The sequence below is a fragment of the Phascolarctos cinereus genome, unplaced genomic scaffold (genome assembly GCF_003287225.1).
Source record: "Phascolarctos cinereus isolate Bilbo 61053 unplaced genomic scaffold, phaCin_HiC Scaffold_5;HRSCAF=322, whole genome shotgun sequence".
Lineage (NCBI taxonomy): Eukaryota > Metazoa > Chordata > Mammalia > Diprotodontia > Phascolarctidae > Phascolarctos > Phascolarctos cinereus.
Genome location: NW_027555958.1, coordinates 100,990,154 through 101,017,325, shown reverse-complemented (window position 1 = coordinate 101,017,325; position 27,172 = coordinate 100,990,154). Strand labels below are relative to the sequence as shown.

The window sequence follows — 27,172 nt, the reverse complement described above, 5'->3', positions numbered from 1 at the left end:
CAAATTTTTAAATAAGGAAAGTCATAAGAATTATTTCTGACTGAAAAAATTATAATCCTGAGGTTGGGTAAAAATTAAATCTATTTTAAATAAATCACTATAGATACACGTAATTGAAAGACGGAAGTTTTTGTTTGAAATGATTAATTATTATAAGTCTGAAAAAAATGCTCTTTCTTTTAATACCAAGCAAAATTGTAACATTTTCTCTAGTTTTTGTATCTATCTAAGATTCATATAAAAGAATAGATTAGATTTTCAAATCTTTCTACCAAAGAATAGAAGATAATGATATGATAATAAGTAATATGTATGTGTATACACACATCTTTAAGGAATAATAGTTTCTCTCTCTGTGTGTATGTCTCTCTCTCTCTCTCTCTCTCTCTCTCTCTCTCACACACACACACACACACACACACACACACACACACACAAAACACACTCCTTAACAGTCTACAATTAAGAGAACTTTTTACCTTTTTTGGGCCTTAGTTTTTTCAACTGTAAAATAAAGGGGCTAATAATTATCTCTAATATTGCTTCTACCTCTAATATTCTATTTGTTTTATTAGCTTTATTAAAGTATAGAGAAGAAACAACTCATAAATTGGCTATGGATAAGGGAAAAGGAAAAGAATAAGCATTTATGTGGCACCTAGTATATGCCAGACACCATGCTAAGTGCTTTTTACAAGTATTACCTCATTTGATCCTCACAATCCCCTACAAAAGCAGATGCTGTTATTATCCTCATTTTATAATTGAAGAAACTGAGACAAACAGAGCTTAAGTAACTAGCCCAGGATCAGTTTGAACTCAAATATTCCTGAGTCCAGGCCCAGAGCTTTATTCACTGTGCCACCAGTTACCTCAGGTATAAGAAAAGGTATAGGAATTCTTACATATGTACGATTCCCACTGTTATTATCTATTATCCTCCACTAAAATTCTATCCCATCTTGATTTTTAGAAGGCTATATCTATTGGATCTAAGCTCTGGCATTTCTGGCCAATAGGGAAGGTCCATGTATAGATCTGGTGGTATACTATCTTTTGAAAGTTAGATTAGTTATGTTTGGAGAGATTTATTGACAGAAGATGAAGGACTTGTTAATAATAGTCATTGATGTTATTGTTGTTGTCGGTAGTAGCAGTAGTAGTAGTAGTAGTAGTAGTAGTAGTAGTGGCAGTAGTAGTAGTAGTAGCAGTAGTAGTAGCAGTAGTAGTAACAGTAATAGTAGTAGTAGTAGTAAGTCCAAATCATAGACTTGCTTACGTAGGACTGTAATTTGTATCAGTCAGAGTATACACATGAAAGTCATAGGGTTGGCTCTGAAATACTAAAATATAAAATTATATATTTTATCATATGTGTACAGCCAGCTGAGGAGGCAGGACCTGATAGATATTTTACTAATAAAAATATGGTTGATGTAGGCATGAATATGATATTATTATTATATTATTATAATATATTATAATATATCATATATTATAATATATAACATATTATATATTACATAAAATATTATTATATTTTAAAATGCTGTTCTTCCTCAAGTGAAATACCCCTTCTGTTATAGTAGATTTATAAAACACTTTTTAAACAGCTCAGAATTGATATTCTCCAAAATTCTAATACCTACCTCATGTGCCCTCTGCTGCTCTAAAAGACGTTGATAATTGCCTGAAATCTCTACAGCCAACTTCTGTTCCGTCTGAACCAGGAATTCCATCCATGTCTCACATTTTTCCAAGAAGGTTTGATGTTGCAAAAGGAACGATTGTAACTTACTGAAAGAATAAGAAGTAAGAAATAAAAAGAATAAAAAAGTTAAGATCAGAAAATAACTTTATCTTATTGAAATAATCACCAAATTTTCCCCAGCATTACCAATAGTACAACTCTCATCATTTTTGTACTGCCACACAGATACATTTTATACTACAATAATATTTGTAGTCTAAATCATCAATTTGTATATATTTAGGAAAATAAATGAAAATGCACTAAAAGTTTCAATTCACCATTTTAAAATAATTTTAATTTTAAAGGAAAGCAATATTTAATACTTAAATCATGTAAAAACGAACTTGTGTTTTACTCAATTCTAATTTCCCAATTTCCCCCCAAATTATGGCAGTTATATTTTATAAATCCACAGAGCTTTAAAAAGCCATAAAAGTAACTTTACTTGATTTCAAATTTCTGAGCTTTTGTACCTGAATCTTTCCGTGGTCTGAGAGGAGATTAAAGACCAGTGTCTATTCAGATTCTGCATCCTTTTGATTTCCTTATCATTTAGTGGTAATCTATATCCCAATTCATTTAGACGATCCAAATCTGGAGCCATGCTGCTGAATTTTAACATCTGTCCCTGAAATGAAACAGCAAAGACTCCACTTTTCACCATGCACAGTGAAGCTGAAGTACTACTAACAGCCTAAGTGTCCAGTTAGGTCCTTATTACCTAGATTTGTGAATCCCTCTTATTCCTTACCTGTGAAATTCTTTTGACAAATTTTAGACCACACGATAACAGCATTTCAGGAAAATAGGGGAAAAGATAAGACACTAAAGATATATTGACTTGGTGATTTGCAAAAAATGGCTTTCATAAGTGCCAGGATAAGGATGAAAATGACACTAATGATTAAAAATTGTTTTTACATGTTCAGACAATTTATACATGGCAATCTTGACATCATTATTCCACCATAGTTCAGTTAGATAAGAAATAGCTCCAGTGACTAGCAGTATAAATGACACTTTAAAGTTTTTTTTTAATTGAAGTTTTATTACTCCTTTCTTCCCCGAACAGCTAGAAGAAAGATGAAGCTGTTTTATTTTTTGAAGTTTTGCTCTTTCTCCACATTGGCCTTGACTGGGATGGCTGATGTACAGAGATTTATACGATGGAAAAATCTGACATTAGAATTTTGTACCATTTCAACCTTATTTCCTCAATAACCTTTCAGTTCATTCTTCACTAACCTTTTCAACATTTTTGTGTTGGTTTTCCCTATATCCCTCAAAAGGAACTTCAAATATTAAAAGAGAAAGAACACTGCAGGCTTCCCTTCCCTTTAAAATTAGAAAAGCTGAATTAACTCTATCTGTTAATACACATAAGAGAGGCAATTAGTTGTAGCAGATAGGGGGGCTAACCTTGGAGGAAGGGAGACCTGAATTCAAGTCTTGCCTATGACAGGAGGCTGTCTGACCACGGGAAGTCACTTAATCTCTCTGTGCCTCAAACTAATCTCTAACATTTAAAAAAGAAAGTTAGGAAGGAAGAACGGAAAGAATAAAAAGAAGGAATAAAGTAAAGAAACAAGAAAGGAAGGAAAAAAGGAAGGAATTAATGGACAGCAGATTTCTATCTTCCTCTTCCCTTTACATCCTCCATAATGGAAAAGTAGAACAAAGCAGGTTATGTGCTTCTTCCTACCCAAGTTTAGACAGTTTGCGTGCACCCTTCCATCATTAGGACATTTTTATCTATTAACCATCCAAGTTATGCACAGTAGGGGGGAAATAATTAAAATGTTTGATTTTTTTGGTTTGATACCATTTGTTTTTACAGTAATTTTTGGATCTACTTTTCCATCCACAGTGAAATTCCCCTTGAAACAAAGAAATTTAGTTAAGACAAAACAACTAACACAGTGAAGTCAGACAGTATATGCAACATTTTCCACTCACAGGCCCCCAATTTTTTAAGTAAAGGAAAGAGGTTCATTAAAAAGCTCTTTAAAAATAACCAGGTTTATTAGGGAACTTACATTTTATTCTATTATTTTACAGAATTTTAAAAATATTTAAATTATTCAAAATATTTCTCTTTTTGCATTTATATTACATTCATTTATGAAAACATGTAATTTCCTCCTCCCCACCCTAGTAAGTCTTCTTTTGTCATACAGAATAAAAAGGGAAATAGAAATGGCTCAGCAAAACCAACCAACACACTGATTTCATCAGATAGTTTATTTAATATTCCATATCCATAATTTCCTATCTCTGCAACAAAGAGAGGAAGGCATATCCACTGTGATTGAGCTTGGTCCTTATGATTCTGCAGAATGAATAAACCAACACCTTCTTAGAGAGGTTTGATTTTAGACTACTGTCTGCTCCATCAAGGACAAAGTAAAGTAATAGAGGAATTATCTAGACACTGCCAACTCTTTTCTCTCCTTTAAGCACATCTTCCTCCTTGGTATAATCTCTTCATCATTCCTTTTTTGCACCTTAATATCATAGATCACATCTTCCTGAGTTCAATTCTAGCCTCAGATACTTATTAGTTGTGTGACCCTGGGCAGGTCACTTAACCCGTTTGCCTCAGTTTCCTCATATGTAAAAAGGGCTGGAAAAGGAAATGGCGAGACACTCCAATATCTTCATCAAGAAAACTTCAAGTGGGGTCAAGAAGAGTCAGACATGACTGAAAACCACTGAACAAAATGAATCAGGTGAATATAACAAGACACCTGCTATTAAAATAAATTATTTATTTTCATGTTGAAGTGATATATTTTTTCCATTTATGAAGCTGCTTAAGAGCATAGATACCAGATGGAAGAAGTATCTAGGATAGGATTGGGGAATCTGTGGCCTTGAGGCCACAGGCTCCCTACCCCTGATCTAGGATCTACTTGGGTGGGAGGTGAAGGCAAGGGAAGGTGATTCCTTCTTGATGATAAGAGCAGAGATCTCTCCAGATCCTCATCATTGGGAAATTCCATCATCTTGTAAGATCCAATCAGCCTTGTTACTAATACCTCAATACCCTCTGTCTCTCTGATTAGAGGGTGAAACCCTAAATACCTCCAATTACAGAGGGAGACAGGTCTGACAGGGAAGCTATGTGGCACAGTGGATAGTGTCCTGGGCCTGGAGTCAAGAAGACTCATCTTTTTGAGTTAAAATCCTGCCTCAGACACTAACTAGCTGTATGATCCTGAGCAAGCCACTTAACCCTGTTTTACTCAGTTTCCTCATCTACAAAATGAGCTGGAGAAGGAAATTGAAAATTATTCTAGTATCTTTGCCAAGAAAACCCAAAATGGGGTCACAAAGCATTGGACATGACTGGAAAAAAAATGACTGAACAACAATAACAACAACGCAGGGCTGAATATCTCAGGTATCTCCTTATTTCCTTGGTTGTACTCATTTTGGGTTTCTTTTACTTCTCTGATAGCACTGGCTTTTGTACTTCTTTGGCTTCTCCATCATGCCCTTGGGCCACGTTCTCTTTTCCCTTCCTTTTCAGTTTTCTTTTGTATGTTGTCTTATTCCTTTAGATTTTAAGTCTCTTGTGGGCAGGGATTGTCTTTCTTTTTCTAGCACAGAGCTTGAAATATAGTAGTAGGTGTTTAATAAATGTTTATTGACGATTATTGTCTTCAGACCCACCCTCTCCCCTCAACTCTGCTGGAGGACTCAACCAGCTGATACCACTTGAAGGATCAGAATTCTTATGGTAAGATGGTGTTTGTGTAAGACCCACTATTTGTCCTGCCCCTACATCCTCAGTCCTTTGGGCCTTATCATTTGCCCTATTTCTTCATTCTCCAGACACTCGTTCACTTACATCTGACTTTTTCATGTATCATAAGGACCCCTGGGCCTTTCCATCCATCCCACTGAGGCACTCAGTTCTGTTGTATGTGTCCAGTAGCTGAATTCTCTTGTTTGTGTTCTCACTTGTAATTACAGTACCAGCTTCTTAAGAGCGGGGACTGTCTTACTTTTTTATTTATATCCTAATGCTTAGCACATAGTATACGGAATAAATGCTTTCTTATTCATTTGTTCATCATAATATAATCTGCTGTCTTGTGATATAGAAAAATAGGGAAGACTTTTCTAATACTCACTTTCAGTTCTTCCATCCTGTCCTGAATTGTTGAGAGGTCAGATGAATGATTGGGGTCCTGTCCTCTTAGCACTTCTTCAGCTTCTAAAATCCAGCCTTCCAGTCCTTCTAAACTCTTAGAAAATGTTTCATAGTCGAGAACGCCAGCCTTTTGCAAAAAAAAAATTAGAATTTTATAAAAAAGTATATTTAGATGTATTATTATTACTTATTAATTTGCTTAGGCAACTGCTCTGTTTTTGGTTTCACTTTCCCATTTTACAAAAGCTTTTCTTAAAATTTCTGCTATAGTAATTTTTCAAGTTGAGTATGCCTTCTCTTAACTACTTATTCTAAAATACAGGATTACTTTTATCTAGCATTAGCTTTACACAATTTCCAAATGTCCAAATTTTTTAGGATATTACCATGTTTCCAGTCACCAGGTTCCCAGCTTCTATATCATTCTCAACATTTCACTCTCACTCTTCTAACATATCCAGTCAATTGCCAATCTTGTCATTTCTGTCTCTACTTCTCTCACCTGTCTCCTCTCCATTCACACTTGGGGTATTTCCTTAGCTTCCTCATTGGTCTCTCTGACTCAGGTCTCCCCTCTCATCAATCCCTCTCCACAACCTCTATAGGCACCAAAGTGATTTTTCTAAAGTGTGAGTCAGACTCTGTGATCTCTCATCTCCCCACAACCAGCTCCAGTAGTTCCATATTATTAATAGGCTCATACATAAGCACCTCTGTTTAGTATTTAAAGCTTTTCACAGACTGGCCCCATGTTACTTTCAGCCTTCTTACACATTATTCGCTTCAATACATGGTCCAGTCATATTGGATTATTTGATGTTCCTTATTTACAATATTTCATCTTCTGCTTTTGTCCCTTTGCACTGGCTCTTTCCTCTATGTGGAATGAATTCTCTCCATCCGCACTACTGCCTCTGTCTTTCTTCCAGATTAAGCTCATGTGCCACTCCCTATATGATGGACCTTTCCACTCTCCAACTCTTCCCTTACCCACCCAAATAATAGTGCCTTCTTCTCTAAGGTTACCTCACATATATACATTTGTATATATCTATATGTGTGTGTTGTGAATCACCTGTTAGAATCTATGCTCCTTGAAGGCAGGGATTATTTCATTTTTGTCCTGTATCCCCAGTACCATATAGTATAAGTGCTTCATAAATACTTGCTTGCTTGACTAATTGATGCAGTAGGAAGGAATGTAAACTACAATTAACAAAACCAGATTTCTATATATTTTAAAAATTGCTCTTTTAAAGATTTGGACATCATTTATTATTTATTTGGGGGAGAGCTGAGGAGGATTTAGCATTGTCTAGATGATAAATCAGTTTGCTATTTATGAATATTTCCATATTTAAGGTCAAAGACAAATAAAAGATTAGGTTCTCACATGCATTGAAAAGTCTCTCTCTCTCTCTCTCTCTCTCTCTCTCTCTCTCTCTCTCTCTCTCTCTCTCTCTCTCTCTCTCTCTCTCTCTCTCTCTCTCTTTCTTTTTACCTGCAGTAGTTTCTGCTGTCTGCTAAGAGCCTGTTCCAGGGCAGACAAGTGTTGACTCAGAGACAGCTGGTCAGACTGAATGGCTGCTGCTGCGGAAGTATCTACTTGCTGCTTGAGTTGCTCTCCCAGCTCTTGGAGCACAAACAGTGAATCCTGAACAGTCTTCTGGCCTTTGAGAAGGTCCTAAAGAAGTGGGAAAAGTGAAAATGTCTACCATGAAACAACTCTTCATGTGAATCTCTTCACCTTCCTTCTTATTATCATCATATAGGCAGTGAGTTCACTTTTCTGGTGCAAGTAAGTTTATATAAATGTGTACTTATTCAGCCAATCTAAATCTCCTCACTAATATCCAGGTATACTACAGTACAGCAGTGATGTATATAATGTATATAAATATTTCTCAAGGAATAGAATATGTTTTCTTTTTATTTATTCTCAAGGGCAAGGGTTCTTAACATGGGGCCCATCCACTTTAAAATATATATGTGTGAGGGCAACTAGGTGGTACAGCAGATAGAGGACCAGACTTGGAATTAGGAGGACCTGTGGTCAAATCTGGCCTCAGACATTTACACGCTGTGTGTGACCCTGGACAAGTCACTTAACCCCAATTGCCATAAACAAACAAACAAATAAGTAAACAAACAAACAAACAAATAAATAAATGTGTGTACACATACATATATATCATTGTAATTCATTATAATTGATTTCCTTTGTAATGTTGTATATTTTATTTTATGCATTTAAAATATATATTTTATACATTTAAAAATGTAATGCTGTATATTTTATTTTATACATTTTTCTGCAGAGAGGTCCATTGGCTTCACCAGATAGACAATTGGGTCTACAACATAAAAAAAAAAGGTTAAGAATTGTTGGACTAGGTTATGCTGTGAGTTCCCATCTATCTGTGGATTAAGACTTGCACCATTGATTCTAATACATCTATATCTATATATTTAATGGGGAAGGGAGAATCAGGTTTATTTGCCTTATCAGTAGAGATTACATGTGGGATTAAATTAAATAGCTTACTTTAACTGTGACATGAGCATTACAGAAACAAACTGAAATGATGCTCAGTTTTAAACATTAAACATCTTTCTTGAGTTAAAAAAAAAGATTATAAAGTCCTTACATAGCAAGGACAAGCCATGAGGGAAGGAAAACAGAGAATCTTTCAGACCTTTTAATGAAAATCAGCTTAGGTTTTAAAGCAGTTAAGCATGTGAAGGTAGAGACATACTTCCTTTCCTAAGGCAAAGTCATATCTCATTCATACACTGTCCTGTCTCAGAAACGTGGCACTTCTTTGGTACATTCACCTTCATAAAGAAATAACTATTTTATATTCTGAGGTAACATTAGGTAAAACTTTGGAAGTTAAGCAAGCTTGGATTCTGATGAAAGGAAAAGTGGAGAAACACAATGTTTGCGAAACGTACGTTGCAATCTTGAATCCAGGTTGCAACTTCATCATCAACAATATCCTTATTATTTGCTGCCTTCAGCAACTCATTGGTTCGATCCTCCTGCTGCTGAATTGTTGAAGCACACTGTTTAGAATAATCTTTGTATCTTTGCCACAGCTGAAACAAGGCCTTACTGGAGTGTAACTGCTCAGCAATTTCTTCTAGCAAATTATTCCACCTGGAAATGATAGGAAACACACATACAGGTAGGTTAACATGTAGGTTCTTTGATGGCAGGGTTTGTTTTCTTCTTGTCCTTGTAGCCCTGGTGCCCAGAACATAATAGGTACTTAATGTCTGTTGAATGGCTTATTAATTATGATGCAAAATAAAATTTTATATTGTGCAAATGGAAATAGTGCACAACCATCCTTTTCTAAATATGAAAAGATATCGTATTTCGACAGTGGCCTATAACTTTATTTTGAAGGTAGAGGATTAGGGATGAAAATATTTTGAATCAGTAACAGTTCCATTTATGTAGGTAGTAGTTCCAAATCAATCAATGCAGTTTCCTCTTACAAAACACATCATTTTTAAACTTCAAAAGAGAGTGGATGACTATACTGGGACAAAACCTTACTAAACTTAAGACTAAAATTCGAAAGATTTTCAAATATATAGTTGGTAGCATTGAGAATGAGATATTTTAAGAAGGCAACACTAGAATTAGCCTATGCCATACCTCATATTTACTTCTTTCAAGGTATTGGTAAGTGTTTCTGTCACTGGTGGATGACACTCTTTTAACAGCTGGTTGGTTATAGAGCCAAATTTCTGCAAGCTGCTCTCCTGTTTTTCTAGATCATCCTGTAGACTCTATTCATAAAAAAGGACAGACAAATGGTGTGTTAGTATCTAAATGGTTAGTAAAAAAAATTACACTTATTTCATATTTAAAAGGAATAGCAAGTTGTACATGCTAGATTTGCAGTTTCAGGTGCAATCATCTTTTTAAAAAATTCTACTATCTTATAGAAATGCTTGTTTTATTTCATAAATTAAAAACAAAATGAATTTTAAATATGTAAGTTAAAATAGGTTCTTGCCAGGTATTTTTGAAAGTACATAAAAATGAGTAATGTTCAAATAAATTTTATTGGTTTTCTTTAATGATTTTTCTTAGTACTCTAAGATATGTGCACTAATGATTACAAGAAGGTAAGTTTAAAAAAAACCTCAGCAAGCTAGCTAATCTGATTTGACAATGTAAAGAAAGTTTTGTGTAGATATCTTCCCTTTCAATTCTCATCTCTACTTTGGAGCTGTCATCCTAGAATTAATCAATTAGTCAACAAAAATGTATTTATTTAGTGCCTACTATGTACTAGGCACTGTCTTAAGAGCTTGGAATATGAAGAAAGGCAGAAGCTTTCAAGAAGCTATAGTTTAATGGGAGAGACAACATACGGACAACTATGAAGAAACAAGATATATATAGGAGAAACTGGAAATAATCAAGAATTGGAAAGCATTAGAATTAGAAAAGACATTCTGTAGAACAAGGGATTTTAGCAGAGACAGAAGGAAGCCAGGAAGTAGAGATGAAGATGGAAAGTAATATCTTTAGCATGTTTGCAAGAGTGTAGAACTGGACATCAATAGTCCTATATACTATTCCTATTTCTGTCACTAATTAGCTCTGTGACTCTGGGCCCATTCCACTTGTAAAACAAAGGGAATTGAAGTAGATGATTTCTACTACTTAGATCTTCCTGATCTAAAATGATATAATTCTATGCTTAGACCTATGGAGGAATATTCTGAATGCTACTCTGGGAAAGATTCCAAAATAGAGCTCCAGAAGAGCAAGATTCTGCTATTCTTTGTAGTACCTACAGGACTCCAGAACATGCTTCAGAGAACTAGAATGTAAGAAGCTACCTTTTTTCTGGGATACTTTTTGACTGGGAAACAGTCTTCAACTATATTTTCCTACAAGACCTACCTCTTTGGTAGGTCACAGCTTGTGGGACAGGAGGGAATGTGATGACAGAGCCAATAACCCAGGGACTACAAAATAAGGCCTCCTAAAACCTTAGGAGAGTGGGGAAATACGGGTTAGTTGGAGGGTGGATGACGGAATGGTATCCAAAAAAACTACAGAATGGACTCCCAGCAATATGTAACACCAGGTGACATATTCATAAGTGAAACAGTAAAGTCCAGTATTTTTTAAAACTAGTGCTGACTCGTCTATTATTCTTATTAAAATTCACAAAGAAGGCACTGAATCATGCAAAGAATGAGGAAATGCCAATAAAACTGGCATTGATACAATGAGGTTCAAAAGAACATTTTAATGCTTTGGATTATAAAATTATTTTAAATCTCCCAAAGCTATTATTACTAATCATGCCATCACCATAAGCAGTTCATACTAAGAAGGACTCACATGGCACATTCCACTGTATGATGTATTTGGGAACTAAATGTTAGAGAAAGCAAATTCCCTTTAGAAGAAATAGACATTGCATCAGCAGTATTTGAACTTGTGCCAGGTTGCAAGAGTAGGTTAGAAGTGGGGAAGGGTACGTTCTGTGCACCTCAGCCCTTACGCACCCTTTTCCAACCCCTAATACATACGGTACCCATTCTTCCAAGTACAGATAGCAGGAGATAGGAGAGAGTGCCCAAATTAGAATGTCTGATAGTATTGGAGACCCTGAGGCAGCAGTTTAGTGGAGGCAGTATGACTTCGCAGGCTATCTTCATCTATGGTAGGAATGCCATTTTAGATGTTATTATCAATAATGGATACAACGAAGAACAGAGCAATAAGGAAGAGAGCGCACATAGAACAAGGCACTTAGCTTTTTGTGGAAAGCAAGGAAAATACTTTAAAAAGCTGGTTAATAGCTTTTCTATTCATTTCAACTTGCTTTTTTTTTCAATCCTTTAACTTGTGGAGACTGATTAGAAGAGAAGAAAAAGAGAAAACTTGAAAGAAAGATGTGAATGGTGGAAAGTGGACCATAGGAGCATAGGTTTAGAGCTAAGAGAGACCTTAGAGGTAAAAAATGAAGGAATACTGGAATCAGAAGCTTTGTAGATTTTGACAGAGACCTTAGAGGCTAACAAATCCAGTTCCCTCATAGATGAAGAAATTGAGGTTCAGAATGGTTATGGACTTGCCCAGGGTCACACAGCTTGTAACCATCTGAGGTAGGATTTGAATTCAGGTGTTGCTGAATTCAAATCCAGCACCCTATCCACAGCTACCTAGCTATAGGCACAAAACAGACTTTTTGAAATAGTGCTGAATTAGAAACCTATGAATATTCAGTAATTAATATTTACTTTAAAAAACTTAGAAAATAAAATATTTAGAATACAGCATCACCTAGTTATGAAATACCTGGGGAAGAAATGAAATCCACAGAGAGGTTTGTTTCAGAAACAAAGCATATAAATAATGGTTTTAAATTTTTAAAAATAATTTAGCTTAAAGAATAGGGTTAATGAACTGCTATATAAGTATTCTATTTTCCTTTTTCCAGAAGTTTAAAGTCATTGCAATGAAATATTTACTATTTGCTCCTCACCTGAAGGTTCTCTACTTGCACTTTGACAGCTTCCAGGGAGCCAGTCAGCAACCGGAAACGGGAAAGAGAGTACCTGGCTTCCATTAGGTAACTGTTCATTTCCTCATAAGCCACTTTGTACATATTCCATTGATCAAACACTGACTGTAGTAGTATCTTTAGCTGTCCAACCTTTAGAAAGTGTGTGTGTATGGAGAGAATTATACATTGATAATTCCACAAAAGAAATGCAAAATAACCCTATGCATTGACTCACATGTCTAGAGCCATTAAAGACTATATAATGAGAATCATGCAACATACATAATAAAAATCAGGAAGAGGCAAAGCATAGAATTTAAGACACTCTTTTGTAATCTCTTGGAAGGTTAACTTTCATAAGCCACTGGGTTGCTAAGGGAACTGTGAATATATTTACTATATGAAGATGCATTGTCATTTAGAGCCCATTATATTTGGCAGCATTTGGAGTTAATTGGTAAGAAAAGAAAAGGAATTATATCGATAAATGTGACTTATGCCAGTACAACCCTAACAGATAAAACAATTTCTGCTGCCCTATGTAACATCTATAGAGTCAGTGCATATGAGCCTATAGCCAAGTCAGAATTTAGGGGATGGTTTTAAAAAATGTCACCCTCCAAAATTAGAGTTGATAAGTCAGGCATTCTGCAGAATTAACTCAACCCAAACTATGTTTTATAAAATAAATTGATTTGTTGAATCTCTTCAAGGTACTAGCATATTTTCTTTTCAAATCTACTCAATGGGTCTAAAAGTAAGAATAAGCTGTGATCCAACAATTTTAATTTGCTCCCAGGCCATGACAGAAGGGTAGTGGTAGAAAGCTTCTAGGAAATGAGAATATATCAGTGTTTTTCCATTACTGTCAAGATGGGCACAATCCCAAGATCACTAGGTATTTAGAGAAGAAATATGCTCTAAAATCTTGGTGCAAGCTTTATTATCTTATTCTTTTATACATTATTACCCTGTGGTCTAAATTTGCCCAGTAATGGTTGAGCTCTTGCAGGTTACTCATGATGACACCAGAAACATCCTTCTTGTTCTTAATCAAAGAAAGTCCACTCTGTTCTACTTTTTCTATTTCTTTTTCTTTGGCTTTAATTAAATCTTCCAGTTCCTAAATATTAAAAAAATTAAAAAAAAGATAATGAATTAGTGGAATTTTAAATTGGGCATAATAAAATCTTAAGGAACAGAAAAGTAAAAATGGTCAATTATTGAGTCCTTTAAAAAGCTTTCACAAATCTGAACAGCTAGTAGTTCTTCTTTCTTCAGTTATTCTGCACTAACCTTGTATAGATTTTGGAGCTAGCTGTATGGGTATGTGTTTTGTCCCCCACAGAATGTAAGTTCCTTTAGGGTAGAGACAGTTTTATTTCTGTCTTTTGTATCCCCAGTATCTAGCATAGTATCTAGTAAATAACAAAAACTTAATAAATGACTATTGAATGAAGGAATGAATGAGTAGAAGGTAGTTTAAATTATACAGGTAGAACTTGTTTGACTCGATTATGTGAAAACTGTTACAGTAAAATTAAGGTAACCTGAGCATTATCAATTTATTAGCAAAATATGAATTTACAAATAAATAGGATCTCAGCTTCCTCAGCAAAGCTAAGACCCCAAATAAAGGGGACAGCTCTCTTGTATAGTTTTGGGGAGCACAGAACAAAGAACAGGACTTCGTAGGTGAGGAACAAGTTATGATTGATTACAGGAGCTCAACGTCATGAATGGTGAAATCAATGTGATTGGTTATAGACCTGCAGTGTGGAATATGATTGTCCGGAAATTGGGAATGAGGTTATAGCAACAACCCCTTCCTTCTGTCCTGTGACTAAGAAATGTTCATTATTTGAGTCTACCTGCAAAGTTAGAGATAGTGAACCAGACTTCTTGGGATAACAAACCAGACATCCTTGAAGGACAGCTTGGTGGTGTAAAGTTACTAGTCCAGACTCCCTTGTATCCACTGGCATCCCTCAAGGATAACAGATTTCTTTGAGGTAAGAACAGAATAGTGATTAACAGGAGAATTTAATTTCTAAACTTAACTCATTACAGGCCAGCTGAATTTCTAAACTTCGTTCAGAGACAAAGAACCACGATTTATAGGCAGTTATAAGACACAATCAATTAATTATGAATAGGATCAATTAAAAGATGATAGAGAATCCATCAGATCATTTCAAAACATAATGACAGATTACATATTGTTACAGGTGGAAGTAGGGACCATGCCTGGCAATGGGATAAGATGTAGATGATATACTTATTTGATATCTATCAGATCCCTGTATCTTATTAAACATCAAAATGTTGCTGACCTCATTTTTAGTATATAGTAGTAATCCCATATAGAATTTTCTTTTTTTTTGTCTGTAATTTGTATTCAACATAAAATTCTAACTTATGCATGATAAAGGTATAATTTGTCAAATGATAGTGCAGTGGACTTTTATAGCTCTAAGAGAGTACTTGGTTATAATATATTAGGAGCCCTTATGTGGGGTATGTCCAGGGTTTAAACTCAGGTGGTGTTGTTGTTGTTCCAACTCTTCATCACCCTATGGACCACAGCACACCAATACTGTCTATGGAGTTTTCTTGGTAAAGATTCTGGAGTAGTTTGCCATTTTCTTTTTCAGTGGATTAAGACAAAGAGATGTTGGTTAAGTGATTTGCCCAGGGTAAAATGGCCAGTAAGTTTCTGAGGTAGGATTTGAACTTAGGTCTTCTTGACTCTAGGCACAATGTAAGCCATCTATTCCAAGTCCATCTCTCTATCCATTATGCTGCCTAAAAGCTAGACAGACAGAAATATAGTTGAAATGGGGCAAAAAAAGGTACTATGAAGGATTATTCTTTAAAAGTATAATTTTTCAATGTTACTAATGTATTAATTTTGATACTTTGATACCTGGGTTCAAATCCTACCTCAGACACCTATCTGCTGTGTGACATTTGGACAAATTAAACTTTCTTGACCCAAATTTCCTCATCTGTAAAACAGACATAATAATAATAGCACCTCACATAAAGAGTTGTTGTGAGGAGCAAATGAGGCGACATGTGTATTAGGCAAACCTTAAAGTGCTATATGAATTTTATCTGTTATTATGAATCTAATGAAATACAAATGGACAATGCTTAGAAAAGTATGTGAAATGTAGAATGAACCAAAAAAAAATCATTCTAGTTTATATTCTCTAATAATCGCCACAATTTTTTTTATCTCAGAATATACAAAATATTTCCCTCCCACACTTCTACTAACTATGAGACAACTGGAAATAATTATTCAATCATATTGCTAACATTGGCATGAAATTCAGTTGCCAAAAATTTAATATTATGCATCTAATGTTATTAATGTTATTAAGTGATGATAAAATGTTATTTATGCTCACAAGTCATGGCTCGGAAACATAGTGCTAAAATACCCTGGGCACAGTTTAAGTCATTAAAACTCATAAAGTCAAATACATTTGATTAATATAGCCAATTAATACAACCATTAATTAATACAACCATTAACATGGTCACAAGTAGCTGACAGCTGAAATGAAATACAGTACATTTTTTATTTTCAACGAGTTAATCAAATAACAAATTCTGATTTTGAAAAATGAGAGAGGAAAAAGCTAATCTTAATATGTGAATAGCCAAGCTTCAACTTCTATGTTAGTTTAAATTAATAAAGTCTCTTCACATTGTGGGGGGGAAAAGTTAAAGGAATGATACCATCAAAACCAGAGACTGAAATCTAGACAACTAATTTCAGTGTCTTTTACCTGATTACAATATTTAGGAAAATATATGTCTCAGAAGAAATAACAAATCTTACTAAGGTCTAGAGTATTGTCAAATCAAGCCTTCCAGTTACACCATGATGTGTTATGTGATACTTTAATTATGTAGACTAGTTTCTTTCTGCCAGTTGTTTCAAAGAAAAGTGTCTGCTTTGAAAGAACCACATTTAAAACTCCCTACTGTTGACACAGCCATTCAGTTTTGATTGAAATTTAGAAAGATACAATATTATTATTTGGCAAGGCTTCTGTTATCTTTTACAGGACAGAAATAAAAAGAGAGAAGAAAGAGAAAAACAAAAAAGTAAGAACAACAAAGGTATATGAATGAGTAGAAAAGAAGCAAGAAAACAAAAGGAAGAAAAATGATAGAAGATATATAGTAATATGTATTTTGAGCTTTTTGGTAATAATGATTATAGTAATAATACAACAACAAGTATCCTCTTATTAGGTCTGTAATATAAAATATAGCCTTTGAAAATAGGGGTATTAACTGTGAATACTACAAAGGACTGTGACTCTTCACGTTCTAAATAGAATTTTGGAACATCAATTTATTTGTAGAGTTCAGATTCACAGTTCTATTTAGAGAGTCATGTTATTGATCAATGAGAAATGAGGGGAAAATGATCTCAGGCTACCTCCTTTTATCCCATTTATGTAGCCATGACTAATGTATTCCTCAGTTTTTCTCCACGTTTATTTTCAGGCAATGAAAGTATACTTTTAATTTTAAGAATCTTCATGAAATATGTGAATGTTGGCCTGTCATGTTTTTCTTTATGGTTTTATATGCTTCCTTTTTAGTTTTGTGGCACCCTTACTTTTCAATCACTGATTTTGGCAAAAAGTAGAAAGCCATTTGCACAGATTATAAATGTAGAAAACTAGGCACATATTCTTCCTAATCTTTGCTGTCTTATCAATTTACATCTAAATTCAACCTAAGATATTTATTTTAATTGATAAATTTCAGCTTACTCCACTGTTTTTTTTTCTTTTCTTTCTTAATCTATACCATCCTAAGACTAATTGTGGGAAGGAAGTTCTTCATACAATCTGGACATTATATATATTTTCCTGAGAGAGTTCTTATTTTTGAATTCTCTTACAGCTCAGTCTAATTTTACTTATTTTTCAGAGTATGGTGAAAGCTCTCTCTTCTGATATGTAATTATGTTTATTATTGCTTATTTACATTTTGCTTTATTGCTATAAAAGACATAAACAGTTATGAAGTTTTTTTAATTGAGTATAGAATGGGAGTGGAGTTGTATTTCTAATTTATTAAAGAGAAAGCACACAATGGTTAAAAAAACTTATAATTGGGCAAACTGATGACAAAAGATAATATGACTAATTTTCAAGCTCTCAGTGAAGACTATTACTGACTATTCTTGTTATACTGTTCTGCTGTTGGTTTCCTCAGACATACTTCATGAGTTTGTGATGCAGAACAAGTGAGTTAACTGCCTTGATTACCTGACAGTCTTTCATTGCATTCTGAACTGAAGCCTGGTCTCCAATTTGATGCTGTTGTTTAAGTTTCTTTTCTTGGGTTTCGAACCAGATTTTTAGACATTGCACATTATTTTCAAATTCTGTCCAAGATTCCAATAAACCTTCCAGCATCTGGATCTGTATCAAGGGGAAAAAAAGGACATGAGCACATTTACCATAAGAAATTAGTAAATATGTTTTAGGATTAAATTTTCAAAGAGTAACTAGTTACTTTATCAAAACTGTGTCCCAACAATTTAACATATGCCCCAGACAAGTCTAATTATGTAAGGTATAAAATAATGTTTATGTTTATGTAGTTATTGGCTATGTGAAATTCACCTGTCTTGTAAGCCAAAATTCATTAAAATATATCAATTTTTTTTTATTTAAAAAGTGAATGGAAAAGAATGAATAGGTTTCCAGAGGCCATGTAGAAGTTATATTTTTGCCATATACTTTGGGCTTATTGGAATAAATAGCCCACTCACTTAATGACTATTTTTGTACATCTTATTACTATTTTTAAGGGAAGATAAATAAGCAATAGGTCACTTTGCTTACCTTTTCAGTTACTAGACTTTGCAATATTTGCCAGTGTCTATTCATTGTTCCAAGCTGCTCAGCAAAATCTGTCTTATCACTACGTTTACTTTCCACATCCTGACTGGTGATTTGTAGCACTGACTGATTCACAAAATCCACTGTCAACTGTTTACAATTTATGTCAATCTTAAAACCCTACAAGAAGAAAAACAGAGAACATATGAAATATAAGACACATCTAAATATATCTTCTCATTTTAATAAGAGTTTTGATATTCTAAGTGCTGTGAAGTGGTATTGTCACTACCATATTTTAGCTCAAATGGTGTAAACATGGTGACCATTTCTATGATTCATAATTTTCAGACAGACATTTGTTTTTGTTTTGCTTGTCATTTTTAATTATAAGATGGGGGTTAGAAAAAACACATGCTTTGTTTTGCCTCACATATTGTGTCATTTCTATGTTTGATGAAATGTCATTTAGTATTCTGTTTTATTTTAAAATAATTATTTAAAAGCCATTCTTATGAGTTATTAGTGTGGAATATGATATTCTGGAGGGCAAAGGAGATAGGGTTACAGCCAAGAATCACCTACCCAGCAAAACTAAGTATAATCCTTCAGGGGAAAAATGGGCATTCAATGAAATAGAGGACTTTAAAGCATTCCTGATGGAAAGACTAGAGCTGAATAGAAAATTCAGCTTTCAAATACAAGACTCAAGGAGAAGCATGAAGAGATAAACAGGAAAGAGAAACCATAAGGGACTTATTAAGGTTGAACTGTTTATATTCCTACATGGAAAGATGATATTTGTAATTCATGAGGCCTTTGTCAGTATTAGGGTTGGAGGAGGAAAAGTTATATGTGTGGATAGATTGATAGAGGGCACAGGGTGAGTTGAAGATGAAGGGGTGATATCTGGAGAATAAATTAAGGGGTAAGAGAAAATTATACTGGGAGAAGAAGAAAAGGAGATGTAGACTGGGGTAAATCATTTCACATAAAACAGACAAGAAAAGGCTTTTACAGTGGAGGGGAAGTGAGGGAAGGTGAGAAGGAATGAATGAATCTTATTCTCATCAGATTTGGCTTAAGGAGGGAATAGCATACACACTCAATTGGGTATGGAAAGCTATCTTACCTACAGGAAAATAGTGGGGAGGGGGATAACAGAGCAGGGGAATGGTAGAAGGGAGGGCAGATTGGGGGGGTAATCAGAAGCAAACATTTCTGAGGATGGACAGGGTCAAAAGAGAGAATAGAATAAATGGAGGCAGGGATGGGTGGAAGAGGATGAAAGGAAATATATTAGTTTTCCACGGCACGACTACTATGGAAGTGTTTTGCATGACTACACAAGTATAACCTGTATCTAGTTGCTTGCCTTCTCAATAAGGGTGGATGTGGAGAGAGGAAGGGAGAAAATTTGGAACCCAAAGTTTTAAAAACAAATGTTAAAAAACTCTTCTCACATGCAACTGGAAATAAGATATACAGGCAATGGGGTATAGACATCTATCCTGCCCTACAGGAAAATAGAAGAGGAAGGGGATAAGAGAAGGGGGAGGGAAGATAAAAAGGAGGGCAGATTAGGGGAAAGGGTATTCAAAATGCATGCTGCCTTGGGGTGGGGGGGGGGGTGAGATGGGGAGAAAATTTGGAGCTCAAAATCTTGTGGATGTGAATGCTGAAAACTAAAAATAAATAAATTAATGAATCTTAAAAAAAGAAGAGTTCATAATGAGTAATCTCTGTATAACTACCACAGGTGATGCCTCTTTTTTTCTGACTGGGAAGTTACTTTTGGCTGTTTTACTGTGGTATTGGAAGTGTGTTTATTGCTCAGAATATTTGGACCAGAATATCAAATCAAAATTTACGTACATGTGCACACATGTACATCTCCACACATCTAAAATACACAAATATATACATGTTCACATGCATAGGCACAGTGCCTATACACACAGGAGACACACACATATGTGCATATATAAGTGTAAGCATATATGTACATATTTACATATGCATGAATACATATATAAGTGCAATAAATCTATATGTGCATGTGTAGATGTCTCTATCTATACACATACACATATACACATACACATTAACCTCACAAGTTTTTAGCTAATTAATATATGTACTTTGGTAATTTTATTATACATTGAGTTCTTCTGCCAAAAAAAATCTGACTATCTTAAAAATAAATTGAAATTTATCTGATACAAAGGTAAGCCTTTTCTTTTAATTACCTTATATTTCTGTAGGTATTCATTTATTGCTTTGTGTCCTACAGAATTTTTAATTTTCTCTTCATCCTCCTGGATAACACTTTCCATAAGAGAAATCCAGCTCATGACTTCAGTAATAGCATGACGTGAAGGTAATTTATCCATTTGTAGCTGTTCAAGTATCATTTAGAGAAAGATACAAGTTTTAAAATGCAACTCAATTCCTGCTAACTTGTAACCAATGCCAATTTTGCTTTATACATTAAATAGCTCTCCAAAAAATTCCTACATTTTAATTCCAATAGCAGCTTTCAAATTAAGCATCATTAAAACATTGAACATTAAAAACTACCTATACTCAATTTGGCATCTAAGATTTAAGTACCTCATAAGCATTCAATTAATTTTAACACCAGCATGAAGTAAATAATTTCTCTTTTCCTTTTTAAAATTCTTTTGAAAGGGTGAGGTATTAAAAACTACAGAAAATTCAATTGATGATAGATATTATCAATTATCTCATGAAATCATTTGATATTCTATCCCAGGACAGTACAAATAAAAAGAAAATACTAAAAAAAAAAAAACAAACCCAAAAGTGAAAGGCACAAGCCCCTTGATTTTTGGCACTTCTATAGTAGTTCTTTGGAATTCAGTCAGAACCTAAAATGTCATAGTTAATTTTACTTAAGATATTACTACTTCATGGAGTAATTTTTTTTCCCAAGCAAGAATAGAGATTAGTGGAATAAGATAAGATTTATTCCAAGGTAAGATTAAAAAGAAAAAATAGCGCATTAATCTGTGTTTTCAATCAATACCATTTTTTCCCCATGTGGGGACATTTATTCAGCCTTAGAAGATTAAAGTAACTTAAGAGTGTTTTCATTATATACCTGATGCAACTTTTCTTGTACTACTGGAATGTGTGCCAGCAGTTCTGTCCACTGGTTGTCAATCTGTGACAGGCCAGATCGAAGTGCTGCTGTGTCCACTTTCTTCAGTCGAAGGAGCTGATTTCCTGTGGCAAGAACTGAAGATTTCTGGGAAGACTTTGCTTCAACTTCTTTAGAAAATTCCTAAATGAAGAATTAATTGAGAGAACAAATGTTATAGAACTAAAAATGTTTTAGTTCCACAAGAGGAGGAGTTATGTTTAAGAATGGTCTGCCATTAGGTTTAATAATTGGTTTATAGGTCTATATATTATATCAGTGTTGTATTGGAAATCATAGAGGCAATAAAAAAAGCACAATTAAAAAATAGCATAGTCCTTGTACTACTATGAAGGCTACATATTTTATGAGGATATTACTCTAGAACAAAATCAAAAAGGAAAAATTTAAGAATAGAAAGTTAAGGCCATTTATGTTGAATAAGGATTACATGCATGCCACAAGGTAAGTCACCATTGCTTGCTTTACTTGGGTTTACATGGTTGATGGAATCAAACAGATGGAAGGACCATATGTGACTAAATGGCTCAGACTCTTAAAATGTCTTACCAGGAAAGAATTCAGGTGATCTCGAACCATTTCTAATTCTTGTGGAACTGTCACTGATTGCTGATTCCAAAATTCTAGCCTGTCCTTTGCAGACTGCAACCAATGAATGAGGTCAGCAGATTCACTCTGATATCTGTAAGAAAGTTAATGACAGCAAAATATATAAACATCTATTGAAGGGCAACTAAGGAAAGAGTATGGTGCAGAGTCAGACGTACAATTTTTGAATTTTAGCTCCTCTATTTACTTGGTGGGTGATCATCTACAAGTTATTTAAATTCTCTGAGGCTGTTTCTTTATCCAGAAAATGTGGATAATACTTGTACTGACTAACTCAAAAGGTTGCTATGAGGAAAGTACTTAGTAAATGTAAAATTATTATAAAAACAATTATTAATAAACATCAGTTAATAATACATAGCAATGTTATACATTATAATAATAAATTTATATTTACTAAAGAATAATTAAAAGCAAAAATTATTTCATGATTAATTATAATAATTCTTGCTTTTATTTTGACCCCTAGTACTATTTTTTTCTTTATAATCTATGTTAGCAGTTTCACTAGAGGAAGCAGTAGATAGTTAATGGAAAAGCACAGGGATAAGAATAACAACATGTATTATCTAGTCTTGGATATGACATCTGGTTTTGCTACTTGTGGTCAGTGTGATCTTGAACAAGTCATTCTAACTCAGTTTCCTAATATATAGAGTTAGAGGGTTAGCCTCTAGATGATCATTAAGGTCTCTTTTGTTCTTAATCCTATAATGCAGTGACTTTGGGCAAATCACAAAACACTAAAAGGCTCATTATATTTGAATTTCCTTACCTATAAGTGACAGATAATACTATTTGTTTCTTGCTCCTTAAAGCAGAAATGCCATTTTACTAGCATAAATTGAGAAGATGGCAGTTTGGAATACCATATGTGATTTTTTTTTTTGTGGTTGTTTGTTTGTTGGGGGTGGAAGATGGACATGTGATTTTACTGGTACAGGAAATTCTGGGCATAGAAACTCCCTTCACTAATGTAAATCAGAAAGGGGAAGTAATAGGTGGAAGATGCAAAGGCAAATTTAGGTATGATGTCATAAATTTTTTCAAAATAATAATCCAAAATGTAAACTAGTAAATTTCCCCTTTAGTGGAAGACTTCAAGCAATGGGCAATGAGTTCCCCCTTCAGTGGAAGACTTTGAATAACTAGCCACTTGTTGGTTATGTTGCAGAGATTTGTTTTTTTGGAGGGGGGTGGTGGTATATCAATTGAATTGGTTGGCTTCTGACACACCTTTCAATTCTGAAATTCTATGATTCATCTGTAGCTTATGCCTGAATTGAGCTGCCTGGGATACTGAAAGCTTAAGTGACTTTTCATGGTCACACAGCCAGTCCGAATCAGAGACAGAACTTAAATCCAGGCTTTCCTAACTCTAACATCAGTCATGGTATTATAAATCCAAAATTGGAAAGCACCTCAAATGTCATCCGGTCCAATCCCCTCATTTTATAGGTAAGGAACTGAAGAGTACGAAGGCTAAGGAACTTCCCCAAGGTCACAGAATGATTTTATCTCATCTCTTTCGAGTGTAAAGCCAGTATTATTTCCCTTGTACCATGCTACCTCTCACAATATGGAATACAAAGAGAAAATGTTAATTTACACAGAACTATTTTGTATATCCTTCACTTGTTCCCTCTTCAAAGTTGTTTTCTCTGCCAAATCAACTACCACTTTTTAATCCATTAAGATTTCTTGTGAGTCTTTTTTTTCAGTCTTTTGGAAAGTATTCCTTTATTAAAAGAAACAGGCAGAGGGAGCTATTAACTCAGCCCTAACTAGTTTATCACTTACACAAAATGTGTAATAATGAATGCCTTTGATTTTAGTTAATAGGAAAGTCACTAAGGTCAAAGGCTACGTATATCTTCTACAAGTTTGGTACGAACATAACCTATAGAGCCCAAACGGTACTAACTAGAAGATGCTATGTGCAACAGATTATTAGCTGTTGTACACATTATGAAGTCACTACTGTTTTTAGAATACTGATCTACACACCAGGGCTGACACAAAGTATGGATAAAACACGGCCTCTGATCTTATGAAGGTTACATATATTATTACCTTGTCCAGTGTTTCAATATTGTCTCCAATCTGTGCAGTTCTTTAGTAACCTTGCTGGTATTATTCAGCCAATGTTCTCCAAGGTGATTTAGCTGGCTTTCTAAATCTGAACAGCTAATGGAAATTAGCAGTCTTTTCCCATCATCCAGTACCTGGTATAATTTTGGCTGGTATTCAGACAAGCTTGATTTCAGCCGCTAAAATGATAGAAAACATTGGGTCAGGAAGTTGACAGCTTACGTTTTCCCTTCTTGAATCTTATACCTTCTCCAGTACCCCAAAGTACCCTTTATTGACACTAAACCTAGTTATATTCTGTGCTAACAACCACATTGAAAACTTCAACTTTCCATTAACAGCTAAGCTCTAATCCTCTCCTTAGTTTTCAACAAACATTTATGTAGTAAATAACAGACATTTTTCAAATTTAACCAATTGAAACATTTAGCTAATGATCAAGTTCCAGGCCAAACTGGAGAAAACGTTCATTGAAAAAAAAAAACTTCAGGAAATAGATATAGTATGAAAAAAGAAAACTAAATGGTCTCTCCATATTGTTCCACACATCTTCTATATAGATATATAATGAATGCCTTTGATTTTAGTTAATAGAGAAGCATTTAAGGTTAAGAACCATGCATGTATGTGTATATGCATATGTATACATGTATATATGCACATATATGTTCACATATATTCTCCAAATGGTCAATTTGATATTAATATAAAATTTCATTATTCTTAGGAAAGTGTATAATTTAATACAAATAAAAGTATACAATTAAAACAATTTTGTCTTGATTCTATGAAAGAAATATCTAGTGGATCTTTGGCTAGCTCTATAAAATAAGTGTTTTTTTTCAGTGATAACTAACCTGGTACAGCGTTATCCGGTCATTTAATCTTTCTTCACTCTCCTCCACCAAACCAACACTTGGGATGCTATTTTCAACTGCTTCCAATTGTCTGGTGAGTTCTTGAAAGTCATCCTCCAAATGGGACCAGGTCTATACAGACATTTAATATACATGTGTTAAATTTGTGAGACAGCAAAGTGCTGGTGAGAACTTGTTTGTAAAAGACATTTCTTTTATATTTCTGATTTCTGAAAACGAAGTTCCATGAGCTTCAGAAACTATCTTTATAGCTATTTTAAAAGCAATTTTTGATTTGTTTGTCACATTGTAGATTGCTATTCAGGAAGGCAAAGCACTCAAAGAAAGTGAGAGGATATATAAAGTTTGGGTAAGATGATATATTAGGCTTTATTGTACCTCTGCATAGCTAGATATCCCATCTGACAGATGGGATATATGAAATACTCAACAAAAGGTCCTGAGTGAACATCAACCTGTTTGCTGAGCTTACTGCACACTTTAGAGTCTGGAGACAGGCAAAGGAAAGCTAAGAATAAAGTCAGAAATTCAGGCCATGAACAAATTTTGGCATCTTTGTTCTCATTATGAACTCATGACCACCTGTGATAGGAGAGCTTCTCAGAAGTCTAGCCAAAGACACAAAGATTAAATTCCTATTTCTTTGAGAAAACACCCAAAGTCAATCATCAGATAATCCATCCTGGCTCCAGTGGGCTATGAAGATGATTCTTTAATAAATATCATTTGGACTTGTAAGCCTGGTGTGTGAGTTTTCTCCTTTTTCTCTCCATATTATAAATGCTTATTTGCCAAACATTTGGAGGGGCCTTTGCCACCATGTGTGGGAATTAAAATGCAGTGAAGGCAAGGATAAACTGAGCAAGCGATCTCATTTTAAAATTTCTAGAATTCATACAAACAGCTCCCAATCAGACTGTTGTAGTGAGTGGCCCTTTGTTGGATCGCTACAATTCCTAACACTGCTTTCTCTTAGTTCTATTCCTATCTGTATGGCTGCTCCTCCTCAGTTTCATTTGATGGATTATCATTCATGTCTCTAATTGTTGGTTAGGATCTGTCCTGGACCTTCTCATCTTCCCTCTCTGCTCTTTCATCAACATTCATGGGTTCAACTGTTTGTTGTTGTTCAGTCATTTCAGTTGTGTCTGAAACTTCATGATCCTATTTGGGGTTTTCTTGGTAAAGATACTGAAGTGGTTTGCCATTTCCTTCTCCAGCTCATTTTAAAGATGAGGAAACTGAGGCAAATAGGGTTAAATGACTTGCCCAGGGTCATACAGCTAATATGTATCTGAGGCTGGATTTGAATTCAGGTCTTCCTGATTCCAGGCCCCATGCTCTTTTCACTGTGCCACCTAGCTGCCCCTATCAACTGTTATTGCTATGCAAAAAAAAAAATTGGGTCCTATAAAATCCCTTTTAGCTCCATATCTATGATCTGAGAATTCGTCAGTAGTTTCTTTCTCTAGGCCCTCATAATCAAGTGTCTATTAGACACTTTGAATTGGATGTCATATAAACTTGTCCTAAACTGCACTCATTACTTCCCCCCACCAACCTATTATTCTTTCTAACTTCTCTAATACTGTCAATTGTACCATTATTATTCTAGCCATAAAAAAGACTTTGCAACTTTGGTGTTATCCTCAATTCCTCACTCTCTCTCACTCTTTCTCCACATATCCAGTCACTTACCAAGTCTTTTCAATTCTGTCTTTCCAACCTTTCTGACACATCCCTTTTTTCCCCCTTTCACACAGTCCCCTCTCTCCCCTGACCTCTCCTATTTCAGGCCCTCATTACTCCTTGCTTAGATTAATAGTCTCCTAATTGGTCTTCCTGTTTCAATTCTTTTCATTATTCAATCTATCTTCCACAAAGGTTTCAAACTAATATTCCTAGTTTACCTGTCAGATATATGGAGAGCGGAAGAATTTATGACCGAACAGGAGATAAAGAACATTATAAAATGCAAGATGGATAATTTTGGTTACATTATATTGAAAAGATTTTGCACAAATGAAGCCAATGCAACCAAGATTAAGAGGAAAGTAGAAAACTAGGA

General features: G+C 34.5%; 1 protein-coding gene across 1 annotated transcript in view; it reads right to left on the bottom strand.

The window, feature by feature from the left end:
• Positions 1-27,172, bottom strand: part of SYNE1 (spectrin repeat containing nuclear envelope protein 1) — a 560,807-nt gene that overhangs the window by 83,368 nt on the left and 450,267 nt on the right. The window contains 15 exon segments of the mRNA XM_078155071.1: positions 1,650-1,797; positions 2,227-2,381; positions 5,893-6,039; positions 7,414-7,596; positions 8,868-9,072; positions 9,580-9,713; positions 12,440-12,610; positions 13,431-13,583; positions 17,764-17,919; positions 18,346-18,522; positions 20,592-20,741; positions 21,467-21,649; positions 22,076-22,208; positions 24,209-24,405; positions 25,084-25,215. Of these exon segments, the coding sequence (XP_078011197.1) occupies positions 1,650-1,797; positions 2,227-2,381; positions 5,893-6,039; positions 7,414-7,596; positions 8,868-9,072; positions 9,580-9,713; positions 12,440-12,610; positions 13,431-13,583; positions 17,764-17,919; positions 18,346-18,522; positions 20,592-20,741; positions 21,467-21,649; positions 22,076-22,208; positions 24,209-24,405; positions 25,084-25,215 (2,424 nt within the window).